Below are 14,991 nucleotides of genomic sequence, written 5' to 3' on the forward strand. Positions count from 1 at the left end.
CGGTACGTTGCGCCCTTATTTCCAGACCGCTGCACTCATAATGAGGCCCACCGTCGCAAACTATTAAAGGACAAGAATGTATAACTGCACAACAATGGTGTGCGTCTCATATAAAACCTACAGGGGACACTTCTATTGATAAATACCGCTGCATTTTATTGTGCTTGGATATGTGAACATTTCTATCTTTGGAAAAAGCAAATATTGCCATTTTATAGCAAGTAAAACACATGGGAGTGGCACATCTATTTTGACACAAAGAAAAGAAAGAAGAATTACAAAATAAATGCAGTTAAAAAAATAGACGCTGGGACAAGCTGGTAGTGAGTCCCCACACTGTTTTCTTATTTTTTTAAGCACCCCATTCCTCCCTGCTTTATATGGTAGCCCCCGTAAAGGATCTCAGCTTGAGGCTTTGTCTGAAGAACTGCTCTTTGGGTTTAATGCATAAAAGCAGGGAGGATTGGAGAGCAGATGGTGTTACATAAAAGAAAACCCCTTTATAACAACTCCAGTTTAAATGTGGACTCTTTGACCTGTCTCTTTGGTTTTAGTGCATATGGTAGTGCTAGCGCCATCTACGGGGCAATGCATTGCTAACTCAAGAAAGAAGCATGGCTGCTCAGTAGCAAGATTTCTGGTTGGCATTCGAACTGAACGTGATCAGTCATGAATTTGCATTAATGTGTCCGTCCCTGTGCTGTTTAAGGCCAAGTTGTTTTTTTTTTTTTTTTACAATGACTCCTCAAATCTGAAGTTTCATTGTAAAGCTCATGATTTCATCTTGTACTGGCATAGTGATCCTTGCTTTCCCTGTTCCCGTCTCGTCTGTCTGCATGGCAACTCCCTCCCATCCAGGGTTACCAGACTGGGTTATTTCCCACACAATTGGGAACTCAAAATAAATCAGTGCAGGAAATTATGGTGGTGTGTGGGTTGGGGTACAACATATTATTGGCTGTGTTTGGCTACTTGTCACTGCAGTGTATTTGGAAATAAATTGCTTGCTCATATGTATCCAGAGGTGGAAATGTAAAAAAAAAAAAATCAGTAGAGTGGACATCTTTATTTCTCATTAAGATTCCTATGCGCATTTTCTTTCTAAATTTAGGATCAGCTTGGCAGCTCGGACGAGCAAGCACTGCCTATTTCATAAGTCACAGGCTGCACCCACCCCTCACGAGCGTGCGCGCACGCACACACACACACTCTATTATGCCTCTTCAGTCAGCCACATAATGACCTCACAAACACATTTCATTTGTTATCAATAGCAGAACCTTTCTTTTGTGTGATTGGACATTTCCAACTGAGAGAAGTGGAGCAGTTGTCATTCAAATCTGTGCCCACTTCAAAGTCATTTAAAGTGAGTAATAGAATGAAGCTCCCTCTAAAAATGTGTTTATAGACATTGGGAGTCATTACGACCCTGGCGCTAAGGGGTTAACGGCGCTGTAAAAGGCTGCGGCGCCGTTAACCCCTCAGCGCCTAATTACGAGGTCCCTTTGCGGGTCCCGACCTTAACGGCTGGTCTGGACCAGCCGTTAAAGTAGGGACCCTCAAAGGGACTTACGAGGTAATTACGGTACCGCAATTTGCGCTACCGTAATTACCGCCTTCCCCAGTCCCATTGAGCTCTACGGGGCAAAAATGGGAATGGGGAAGGGCCATGGAGAAAGGGGGAATTACCGCCCCGCCAACCTTGGAATGGGGTGGTAATTCCCCCTTTCTCCATGGCGGACTCCGGCATGGACCATGGTGCTAATAGCACCATGGTTTAGCGCCGGAGTCCTAATGAGGGCCATTGTCCCTGTGTTCCCATTGTGCTCTGCAAAACAAAATTGTCCCTGTGTTTCCATTGTGCTCTGCAAACGAAATCGCCCCTGTGTTTCCAATGTGCTCTGCAAAACGAAAATGTCATTTGCATTTTGTCTGACATTGCATCTGTGAGTCACCCTTTAAAACCGATTTTCCCATTGTGCTCTGGGAAAATAAAGGTTTGCTTTATGTCACTGGTGAAATATTCTTAACATCATCATAATACCGGATGTTTGTGACAAGGAATTACCATAGCTAACTTGGTTTATTACACAACTTCTTTCAGTGTGTTTCTGAAAGTGATTCAATTCACTGGTGTTAAATAGATGTGTTCAGGCTTTCCTTATTTTGCAGTCTGGGAATTATAGTTTTCCATTCATGAGGGGAAAATAAAGCCACAATGATATTCTTTTAGCTTAACATGTTTCTTCAAGGATTCACATGTTGTCAGGTTGCTGCAATTAGTGTATTTGGAAGTAAACTCTATCATATAATCTTATTGTAGGCCTTAAAATCCAAAACGTAAATGTATATGCCAAGTAAAGTTTAGAAGAAGTGTGTTCAAGTGCATAAATTGCAGAGTGGGTTAATATCCCTGCTTCACTGTTCAGCCAAAGTGTGTGTTCCTGGGCAATTTAGAGGTACTTCTACATGACTAAATTCACACTATATGAAAAAGGCACCCATGGGCAGATTTAATGGTGTTAGGGACCACATCGTGTACCCTAGAGCTCCTATTATAATGGCTCCCAATGACGTCAGCTAGAATTGCATTATTGATGCATTTCCCCTCCCTCAGTCCCATATAACTTGATTTGACTGGCAGATAAATACTGTCAGCAGCCACTCAAATCTCCCTATCTCTCTTTTTTTCCATGCGCTGTCGCTCTCTCTCTCTGTATTGTCACTCTTTCTTTGGGCACTGTCAATCATTCTCTCTTTCTCTCAGTGCTGTCACTCTCAATCTTTCTGTACACTGTCTCTCTGCCGCTCTGTGTGTTTCCTATCACACCGTCTCTCTCTCTCTCTCTCTCTCTCTCTCTCTCTCTCTCTCTCTCTCTTTCTCTCTCTCTTTCTCTCTGTCTCTCTCTCTTTCTCTTGTTCTGTGCTGTTACTTTATCTCTGGGTGCTGTCACTCTTTCTGTGGCCTGTCACTCTCGTTCTCTCTGTGTACTGTCACTCTATCCATGCCTTGTCCCTCTCTCTGCACTGTCACACTCTCTCTCTCTGTGTCCGCTGTCACTTTCTCTCTCTCTCTGGTCACTATTTCACTTTTGCTCACAGCACTTACTTATTCTCTCATCCTTCCTCTCACACTCTCGGATTTTCTCTTAACCTCCCACTATCAAACTTTCGTGCTCATATTTCATCATTCTCATCATCGATGGTGCCCTCCTTCAATAGATTTCTCCCTCTCTCTATTCCGCTTCTCATTTTCTTATACACCTGCATCTTGTATCCTCCCTTGCAAAGAACCTGCATCCCGTCTTGTATCCTCCCTTGCAAAGAACCTGCATCCCGTCTTGCAATATGCAAAGAACAGCATTCCGCCCCAAAACGTGTGTCTTTGACAATGCTTAAGATGTTTCAGCACCCACTCTACGCTTTCTCTGTTCTTGGACCTCCAAGTAATTGGTGGAATTTCCACTGAGCTGGCCCCCCTCCGGGTATTTAAGGTGCTTATTAGTTGCCCGTCCTCTCTGGCATAATAGATGCTGAGCCGATCTAGTAAGAGACAAAATGATCACCCCGGCCCTGTAAAAAAAACGGCTAAAAACTGGCCACCAGAAGTGGGCCCTCGGGGTGGTGGGGTCAGTTTCAGCTGAAGGGAGACTGCCGTTTCCAGTGGTATCCACTTGCCACATGGTGGCATACACAAGTTGCAGGTGGTAGATGCCGGACATGCACGTGTAGGCAGATACTGCGTGAAGGAATTAGACACTTGTGGTATAAAGTAGACGATGGCTTTGGAAGATTCGAGCTGGCTGTGGTAGGAAGATGTTGACTATATTACAATACCTAATAGATGCAATATTGCATATTCGTTTACATCGGAAAACAATTATTAGCTCTGGAGATGCACTTAGTGTGAAACATTGCTTGACATGTGTAGGCTGATAACAATAGGGCTTTCCAAGTGATCACCAAAGGCCCCTTAGAGGAGACCACATCTACCCCTCCCCTATAAAATCTACAACACAGGTATAGAATCAGTTCACACTTTCATAAAAACAAATTGAGCACATGCCGTAGTGGTCACAGGCTGACTATCCACAGCACCCCGACATCTAATATTGCAGACATGCAGCATTTCCGTAGAGAACAGTTCCACCTCAGGCAATAGTATTAACTTGATTAGAATGGAACCTACACACTGTACAGCACAGGCCTCAGACGTGCACGCTTACCTTAGGAAGAACACAGCTTTCCGCTCAGGCACTAGCACTGACAGTGCAGAAAGAGCAATGGTAGCAGCTTTGCAAACACTCATCACACAACCAGTCCTGTACTGGTACCAGCAGTGCATGCTGACCCCAATCAAAGGGCCCACCAAATGTAGCAGCAAAGCAAGCTTTTCTCTCGTGTTACAGCTGCAGCACCAAAAGCAGCACTGCATTCTGCCTTGGCACATGGGACAGGGATCAGCAACCTGTGGCTCTCCAGATGTTTAGGACTAAGGCTCCCATGATCTGTCATCACTGCGTTTGCTGGTTAGGGCTAATGGGAGATTTGGTCCACAACAAGTGGAGAGCCCAGGTTGCAGACCCCTGGCATAAGACATACAGCACACATTGCAGAAGTGCACAACAGTTCCGGGAGAAGTAGCAGAAATGAAAGCATTCATCCCACACAGCAGGAACAGTACAAACCACAGCCGTGCAAACTTCCCGCACACAAAATAGGCACAGTGTAGCCAGTAAAACTGCACAGTTTCCGCCTGCACGATAGCTACAGTGTGAATAGCACCAGTGAAAGCTACCATTGCCTGCTGTGCTGTCTGCTGGATTCTAGCCACCAAGCCCATGGGGACAGCACTGTGTTCTGCACTAGTGTATTTACAGTTTTGTGTTACTATGCCTCTAGAGAAAAGAGGACTCTCCAAACATGCCAGAGAAATCCGCCATACATACTAAAGCAAGCCCGGACCAGCAGCCGCCTGGGATGTATTCATACCCACTCATACACTCTGGAAAATGTGCCTTCAATGCAGAACCACTACTTTAAACATGATACTGGCTTGCCCACCCAGGATACTTGTCCATTTCATCCTCTGATCTTTTTGTTATGAAACGTATCAAAGAACTAGGCCCAGGGACCACAGCTTTCGAGACTCCTGCCATGAGACCCCTCCTTCACCAGAAAATATGCCCCCTCCTTTCTTCTGAAACAGGAGCACTTAATCTCCACCCAGGGCCCCAGAGACGTGTGTCTTCTGGTCTACTGCACCACTCTCCTCCCATCCCTCAAGGGAGTCAACAGTTTAGCAGGAAACAAGACCACAGGTGTAGCAGACAGTGCTGGCCCGCCTACTGACCCCACACTTGACTGTTTTTAGATCCCCTGCTCAGCCTTGAGCCCGCACGCCACCAGCATTTACTACCGGATCCATTTCCTCGAGGGAGGAAGGAGTAGGCAGTGGAAACCGTACATCGCATTAGAAACACCTGTGTACAGACGCGTTATAAATGCCATACCATATCATGTCATAGCGTTCTGCATCAGCCCATCAGGAAATTCCAGGAAGGTTGCAGTTTCAGGAGGAACATCTCAATATTCAAATGTATTTGCTGCTTTCTGGCCAGGCACACATATTTCTTCCTAAACCCTATCCACACTTCAGTTTGATGTATGGTGGGTGTCTGTTTATGACCACTCGTGTTGAATTGAGTGGTGTTTTACACCTGCCTTGCTACCATTTTTCTTTGACTGCTCAGAAAAATGTAGACAGTTCCTGAGGAGTTGAAATGCATAAAAAAGCCCATTCATGGCAGTTACAGAATGTATGTGAGGGCCAGTAGCACTACATGTAGAAAGAGATCCCATCATTTGGGACTGGATCTCTGTCAATTGTTGCTATTAGTCTGACACTGGTACCCATCAGACCTTGCCCTTTCGCTCTGCCATGTCCTCTGTCCCTGTGTTGTCATCTGAAATAACATTGAATTCTTGTTTTTGTGTTGTTTTTTTTTCTGTGTAAGGTCCTACTACGGGAATGTTATGTTCCATTCCAGTGTAGCTAACAGACGGTGCAATTGCCCAGCTCAATAGATATCGGTTTGTCAACAAGGGAAGTAAACACATGTTGGCAATGCCAACAGAGTGCACTTTTGTATAGGCATGGGGAAGACACTTGCCAGGCACAGCCGTATTGGTATTAACAGGCCATTGTTGGTAGCAGGTGTAGAATGGTGTGAGTACCTGGGCAGCAAATAGTAATGCCTGGAACATGCCTAATACTTATACACATCCAAAACTGTTGGCTTTGTTAATGCTCGTTTTTAATAGGACTTAATTGAAGGACACACAGGAGTGCTTATACATTGTATGTCTGAAGGAAGCCCTGGTTGACCTTTTTATTAGACCAGTGGCATGTTTACAACTCCAGTTAAGCCATAGCTCTCGGAAAATTGCTTTGAAAAAAACACTGGCAGGTACTTCGAGCACACAGTTCGATGGCATAGCATGTTTAAAGTGAGCTCAAAGAGTTCCAATGAGGATGTGTTTAGTGAGGGGAGGGGCAGAAACTGGGTGGGAATGGCCATAGGGATGAGCATGGCCATGGGCGGACAATGGATGGGTAAATAACCAAACACTTTCAAGCTGTGTGTCTCTCCTAATTTGCCATTTCTCCTTATCTGGCCTCCAATGCTATACATTTCCACTTATAGTTGTCACAAGCAACAACTAATAGCCCAAATTAAAAACGCAACATTGAAATATATAACGGCTGCACACAGATCTCTGCATATCTGCAGAGATCTCCAGAAATCGCCAAACAGTGCTTTACCTGTCCACATCGAATGAACACATTTGACAGAATTAAATAGTTGCTCTTTTCTCACACAATAGTAATTTGTATATGCACTCACTGCTGACTGAAAAAAAAACGATTCTATACAACACTCACGGCAAACTACTGCTCAATGTTCTAACCTTTCATGATTTCATGTGCACACTTGTTTGCAAAATTGTGCAAAAACAAAGCCTTCAAATGTTGTCCTACCAGTTGTCGCTTTTTTTTTATGTAAGACATTGCGCATGCCTGTATAGTAGTTAGCCGTTGTCACATTATAAATGCAGCTTTTAGACCCGCATTGAAACACGTGTGTATAGGCGTATTACAAATGCCATACCATATCAGAATGCTGCAAGGTGTGAGCCTAAAATTCAAGGGGTGATGATTTCCCGCCTGGCAAGGGACAACTAGTGATCCTCTTTAAAGACTTGCTTCTTTGGAATATGTTAACGTCCTAACGTCCTTTATCACGTGCCTCTTTCTAAGCATATTGTTAAGCAGATGTGCAGCTTCTACAGAAAGATGACAACTTTTTGGGAGACTCAAATTAGCAGGCATCATGGACGAGGCAACTTTAAGAAATATGTGTTTCATAAATGAGTTTACTTTGGAGTGAACATTACTTGGAAGCCACCTGTGGCCTTAAACATGTAATGTGAACTCCCACTGCTCATGGCTCAAACATTAACACTTAGCTAAGAGAACCAAGTCCTTTTCACACTTCCTTGTAGTGTGCTGCATCTCCATAATGAAAGACGGACTATTTCTAATCCATTGTTCAAAACAAAGGGACTATGAGAAAGAAAAACAAGAAAAAGAAAACAGGAGTTTCATCCTAGCATGAGGCCCTGCTGGAGAGGTACCAGGTCTGCAGAATCCAAGATACATGTAATCAACTTCCCCAACCCTTCCACTTGCCATCGTGGTAAAGTAAGACACTGCCTGCAGAGGTAGGCGCTTACTGAGAGGTGTGCCTTCGCGCTTGATCAACGATACTGCGAGTGCTGTGTTTTCTTTTTCTGTCTATGCAGGAAGGTCGCAGTGACGCTGCCTATACTGTACTGGTGGAGACGCTGTGAGCCCTGACATTGCACGGATGACCCTCCATCCACGACAGTTTTCAATACCTTATCAAGACCTTCTCAATGAAAAGGACCAGATTCACAGAGATGTGCACTGGAGCAAAGCAGCATACGAACGTGTGCCTCTCACATTTGAATTCCGCTACCTGATCCCTGATAGACAACGCCTAGCAGCGGAGCAAATTTAGAGATGCCATGAGCATCTCTCAGACCCACCTGCGCAAAACTTGCTGAATGGCATTTGCACATGAGAATTTCAAACATGTTCCAGGCACCCCCAGATCTGCTCCAATTTTAAAACAATAAGGTATCAGGTGCGAATCTGAGATCGACGATGTCTAGATGTTTACTATACCTCCGTGCAGGGCGCATGGATATCGGAGCTATTTGAAGCATAGCTGATTGTCGCCAGTAGCAGCACCATTCCAGGGAAGGACCTCAGCTGATAACGTGCAGTTAGCCCGGCCATCTTCGGAGAACAGCAGCTCGCTCTGCTGAGTGCCCGAGTCATCTTGGCAGGAGGAAGTGAGACAAAGCAAATACGCAGGAGCTAGCTTAGCATGGGGAAGTGAAAGTGAACGAGGAGGGTGAGAGACTAAGGTTTATCTCGAGGGCAGGCGCAGTCATGTGACTCATTTCTGACATTGTAGAGGTGCTGCACATTCTGCCATGTGCAAAGTGTCGGAAATGGCCCCTCATCCGAGCTGCCACTCCCCCGTTTGCATATAAAATAGAATATTTCATATGCACACACAGAACCTTGAGCAGCTCCTACGCACACATAGACAATGAAGATGAGACTGCGTGCTTTGGGATTAAAAAGGCTGCCACCGGACGACGTTAAAAGAGAGAGCCAAGTATGTTGCCAAAATCTGCCTGTGAGAAGAACACCTGTCTGCTTGCATCTGCCATCAGGAAAGTGCCTCACCCAGAGGAAGTCTCAGATGATGAGAAACCCCCTGCTGCAGATCGATGCCATTCCCATAGCCTTTCCCCTGCAGCATTTCCCTCATGCGCCAGCATGGTGTCACACAGTGCATGAGCTATTACTGCCACTCAGCGCTGGTCGTTGGGCCGGACTTTCCGGAATCCGAGATCCGGCAAAATAAGTCTCTCTGAGTCTCGGGATCCAGGAAAACCCTTCACACCCTTTAAGGGTTTTAATTTGCTTCTGTGCCGATGCCAAGATTCAAACACAGCTTTCAGATTGAATGTCGAGAGACTTACCCATTACAACACATGTACGCCTGCTCAGGATACATGACAATATGCATGTTAGGGCTGCAACCGGCAGAGCGTATGTTAAGAACGCTTTGACATTCTAAAATGTCTGTACCATGTATACTTTGTTTGCAATATCATGGGAAGCACTCCTCCTCTCTGTGGTTATTTTCCAGGTGTTAATCATGAATTAATCTCGTGAAATGGAAATGTTTATTTAAGGGGGGAAGGGAGGGGCTTAATCAAATCTCCCGTGTTTCCATTTCTAGCACTGCTGTCACTAGAGTAAAGCCGCCGATATATATACATATCCCATGTGTGTAGATAAAGCAGTTTGGGGAGAAAATCCACCTTGGAATCTCGAACAACAAGTCACCAGATGCCTCAAGGAGCTTGGGCTGAATGTGGCCTCTGGCTCCAGGCTACGGGGCGCCCTGAAGGGTTGTCTGAGCAGGAGCAGCTGACGTCCTATATCATCCCCTTCTGAGTTGGTAGGTTGCCATATGTAAATGCCCTGAAGCAAGTTAACAATGCTGGTTTCCCCAGTATGGGAGCTGTTCTCAAGTGCACCTTTTGAACCACTGTTTAAGAACTTAACCTCAACTTCATAGATGTTATCGACTAAACACTAGCACTGATGTTTGAATTCATCGTAACATCAAGAGCTACCTTTGTGGCACATTTTCCAAATCTCCCAGGCTTAAATGAAGGTGCTTAAGTCTGGCGTGTAGGTGTTATGCCCGTCGTCTAAAAAACCTCAATTCATGCAATGGGGCATGTTTGTGGCTTTTGAATGCATGGCGAGGCGGTGGAATAGGAATTACGTTTCCCCTGACTGTTTCTCTCTGGCTTCAAAAACCACTTGGTTTTAAAGCATAATTGCTTTTTCATGTTGGTGTAAAGCCAATGGATTCCCAAGTGTTAAGGAGAATTCTCATTTCTGTGCTAAGTCCCTTCTGCCTTAGAGACCCTCAGCTCTTTTGCTGGACTTTCAGACTTTTAATTTTTATCCTGGAGTGAGTGAGACCTTTTCCTCACTCCCTCATGTATAATTTTCTGATTTGGACTGTCTGTTTTTTGTGGTTTTTGAGTCTGCAAACTCCATAGGCATCACCTTTTGTATTGTGACACACAACATCTTCAGTGCAGTGTCACAGAGAAGTCCTTTGGATTTCTCTTAATGTTTAAATAGCTTCTCTTGGGTAAACTACTGTTCCCAAAAGTAGTAAAGTGAAAATGAGTTTACTTCCCTGTTTTTCCTATGTGGATCCAGTACAGCCCATCTTAAGTGGAAGTACTGGGGGGTTACTTAATACCCCCTTTTCCTACTTACTCATGTAACATTTTTTAAATTTTACCCTCACTACATTTCATGGCAGGAAGCAGTGTTTAAATTTTCCTACCATTGTGCGCATTTACTGCAGACTGAATCCTCAGCTGCAGTATTTCACCCATGGGTGCCCATTTTGTCAAAATGTCCACGATCTTTTTGTTTGGACATTTCTTGCTTGTGAGGTCTTTCTTTTGTTTTACTTTGCGCGCCAAACCAGGTTTGGTCCCTTTGTTCATATGTCTTTGGCAGGCTTCAGTGCTGAAACCCGCCTCTGGCTCCAGCGTGTCTGGCAGGGTAGGGAGCAAGGGAGGTTCACAAAACCTCCTGTGCTTAGTCTCCTTGGTTACAGAACTGCACCCAAAGGTGATTGGCTGTCTGGCTGTCCTTCGCGGACAGCCACCCGGCTGTGTGAGTGACAGTTAGGCTGCAAATGAATGGGAGAAACCTGAATAAAAGGCAACGTCTTTTGGAGAGAAGGCAGAGTGAACCACTAGACGAATGAATCGAAGAAGAAACTGGAAGAGAAGCTTGCTGCACCCTCCTGTTCCTTTGGTTTGCCCAGTGAAGCCCTGCTGCATTACTGAAGCTCCAAATTTTGATATCGACTAGAGAAGCCCAGAACGGACAACTTCTTCCCTTGGGTTGGTTGGACCACTGACCCCAAGCCCAACTTGACTGGAACCTCTCTGCCTGCTGGTCTTTGCTGCATGCTCGAACCGAGTGCCAAGGGACAGGAATACCAGGAACGAGTGCATCATCTTTAAGCCAGAACCGAGCTCCAGGAAGAGCCTGAGGACCCTCCCGAAGCAGGGTGACCCAAACCTGAGCCACCTCAACAGAGTGCTGGACCCCAGAAACAAGGGGAGCCACCAAGGTGTCCAAGAACTGCAGTGGTACTATTTGCCGGTAGCTGAAACCACAAAATGCCCTGATCTGGAGTAAGCCCAAAGCTGCAGCTGAACTTCGAACTAAAGTGCAGGAGACCGACAGAAGTCCTCCCTCTTGATCCAATGACTTAGGCAAAGGAACACATGAACTGCAGGACTGCAACCAGAATAGAAGCCATCTGTATCCTTTTCTTCCGACCTAAGGTACTGTCTAACTAGGGTGACTTACCTCTTGTTATTTCTACCTTGGTTGCTGTTACTGGAGACTTGCATTAGCTGCCTCTTGCAGAGTTGCTTGCATCTTTGCTTTTCACAAGCCTCCCAGCTTGTGGCCCTACAGTGATTCATTATACAAACTCTTTATATAACATTGTGCAAGACGTTTGTGCTATCTTCAAGAAGTGTCTCAGCTCCCTTAGACTTTGTTCAATTGACATTGGCTGTCCTGACTCCCTCTAGACTCTTCTGACACTCTGACTATATGTTTATCTGTTCCTCATAAGTCATACATAAGTCATACATAAGTTACCTGTATTGTTGGGAAAGGGTTAACCTATACTTCATTGGAGGATTGTAAAGTGCTCACCTGTTCAGAGAACTTGTTAATCCTTTTATCATTGCCTAACCGTTTCCTTTTTCCACAACCTCGGTATTGCATTAAGTGTTACAGTGATATATCAATGTCCACAGTGTCCTAGCAATTGATGTCACCTCAGGGCTTTGGAAGTGTGTGCCTGACATCCCAAAAGGGTATCTACTTACTTAACTAGAAACTGAGAAAGAATATTTTTGATGTGTATTTTATTGTTACATATTGCCCTTTCTAAAGAAGGTGTATTTTAAAACGGACTCTTAAATGTTAAATGAATAAATAATTATTTTACTAGAAAACCTTATTATTTGAATACTTGTCATTGTGAATCTCTATGTTGCATCCCTACAGCTCACAATTACCCCTCTTGAGATAAGTCTGGCTGCTCAGTCACTCTACCAACTTGTTTAGTACAGACCTATACCAATAGTTGGGTATCTGTAGCCAAGGGGACAATGCTGGTGTAGTCTCCCACGTGGCTACTACATAAAATCATGCCTAACACCAAGGAATATGCATGTGTTAAACCAGAAAAGAGCAGGTGGATTCCATAGAAATCTTTTGCAAATGCTGCCGGCCATGCATAAATGGCAGGGGGTGTTTACTCATATTGCACTCAGAAGTGGAAAGGGAGGCGTAAATTAATTTCTGCCAGAATTTTACACCTCAGTTTTGCACTCTGTAGTGTAAATTGTGACCTGTTTGCATGCAAGTGCACAAGTAATTGGTCCCCTTTGGGCAATTTCCTTCTTTTCTTTTTTTTTTGAATGAGCTCTGTTGTGAGGTAGGCAGACATTCCACTATTCAATATCATGATTCAATACACATATCCTTGATTTGGGAGCAGGTATTTCCAGGCCATACCGTTTGATTACCCACCTGTTAATATGTTTCATCAGATCCCTGTTGACACTTTGTCCTTCTATGGGTCTTATTTTGTAGGACTTGGAGTTCAAAAGTAATGTGCAAACAGCAAGCTGCACCTTAGTTTTACATTTCAGTGGATTTTGATAGAAGCTGGATGGAGAGAAGGGACAGCAATAGGAATCCATTGTAAATACTGTCTTCCATGCATACAGACATAGGGGATATTTATTTTTAAAAACCATAATAGCACTCAAGGGTCTTCATTTGCACTCCTTTAAAAAGTTCCCTGCATGCCATGTTCAGCTTTTCCACCGTGAAGTGGAAAAGTAAAGGGTAAAGGAGAGACTGCTCCTGACTTACAAATGAGCCTTTGAATGGGAAAGTCCTGATGTGTATGGTATGGGGCCAAGGTTATTGTTAGAGTAATTGCATGGCCTCATCACAGAACATAATTTAGACATTTTGGTAATCAAACCAGGCCTCTGGACCACTCACTGTTGACGATCACCATCCCACCAGAGTATACCATCATTAGGACAGATATATCTCACTCTCATGGAGGCAGCGTAGCTATCATAGCAAGACCAGTCTGCAATTTAGATCCTTCCCCATCGAAAACATTGCAGGCTATGAATTATTATTAGCTAAACTTGCCACTAATGAAAAAACTATGATTAACTTTGTGGTGGTATATAGATCACCAGCACCAATAGTCATCCTGAAGTAGATACACCCCTACTACTAACTCCACTCATCAAACCTAACACCAAATGCATTATCTTTGGAGACTTAAATCTAGGGTTTAATGACAACCAAGACCCCAAAGGAGAAGCCTTTCACGCATTACTTAAGTACATGAAGTTCACTCAGTTAGTGAACGCCCCCACCCACATTAAAGGGAGAACGCTTGTTTGGATCCTCTCTCTTAACACGACCATAACTATAGATTCCATCTCACCTCTTGACTGTTCTGACCATTACAATATCATGTTCACTCTTGCTAGAAAATAACCCAGCCATTCTTAGACCACTGCCACAGAAACCTAAGAACCTAGAAACACTTGCAAACTCACAATGGAAAACTTTGCCCCCATACTTAGCGAAGCAATAGAAACTACCTCAATTATCAGTAATAATCCTTGTGACCTGGCAGATTCCTACCACAAATGTCTCTCCTAAACCATCAATGCCATAGCACCACTAATAACCAAAACGAGACGTGCAGACAAACAGACCTGCTTTTGGTTCAACCAAGAACTAGTTGTGCTCAGGAGAGCCAAACGTGTCCTTGAACATGCCCATAAAAATCACCCCACCTCGGAGTCTGCATCTACTTTCCAGGAGGCAAACATCTATCATCTTGCACAAAGCTAATGCCTTCAATACTTGCATTAGTAATGCCTCATCGGACTCCAAATAACTCTTCTCGATCTATAGAGAACTGGAGAACCCCATTACGGCCTCAACCCCTGCCAATTCTAGCAAAGAGTGGTGTACCACCATTCAAGATGCCCTATCTGCTAAGATTGATCTTCTGCAAAACAAAATAATAACAAAAAGACAAATGCTAGCCCTGACAAAAGCTCTACTAGTAACTCCTATGAAAACACCAACCCTCCATTTCACTTCTCTCCAGTCATACAAGAACTAGTGCTCAACACTATTACTAAACTTAAAGCCTCCAATTGCAAAGGAGACAATGTCCCAGCGCAAGTAGTCAAATCATGCGCTCACAATCTCACACCTATTATAACCAACTTTGTCAATGCCTCCTTCAACACCAATCTGGTCCCAGCTAGCATCAAAGAAGCGTGGGTCACTTCCCTTCTAACAAAAAAACATGTTAGACCCTACTGTGCCCACTAACTACCGACCAATAACAACAGTCCCGTTCCCGCTCAAAATTTTAGATAAAATAACCTATACACAAGTTCAAGCCCACCTGTAACAAAACCAGCTGAAAATCTGGTTTCAGGCCCAACCATAGCACGGAAACGACACTCCTCAACCTGAAGATCCAAATGGATAGCAACAGGGACTCAGGGGAACTCTGCATTCTTCTATTGTTGGACCTATCAGCAGCGTTCGACCTTGTGGATCACAACAAATTGTGTACTACCCTAGCTAAAGATTTCAACTTTTCTAAAGATGCCAACCTTTGGGTGAAATCCTTT

The 14,991-nt window shown here is 44.3% G+C and overlaps 1 protein-coding gene across 1 annotated transcript in view; it reads right to left on the reverse strand.

Moving 5' to 3' along the window:
* Positions 1-8,432, reverse strand: part of TLR4 (toll like receptor 4) — a 214,466-nt gene extending 206,034 nt beyond the window's left edge. Inside the window, exon 1 of the mRNA XM_069609662.1 lies at positions 8,273-8,432. Within this exon, the coding sequence (XP_069465763.1) occupies positions 8,273-8,428 (156 nt within the window). The 5' untranslated portion in view covers positions 8,429-8,432. The remainder of the gene's footprint in view (positions 1-8,272) is intronic.
* Positions 8,433-14,991: the final 6,559 nt, after the last annotated feature.

The sequence above is a fragment of the Ambystoma mexicanum genome, chromosome 8, assembly GCF_040938575.1.
Source record: "Ambystoma mexicanum isolate Mex_15411 chromosome 8, UKY_AmexF1_1, whole genome shotgun sequence".
Taxonomy (NCBI): Eukaryota; Metazoa; Chordata; class Amphibia; order Caudata; family Ambystomatidae; genus Ambystoma; species Ambystoma mexicanum.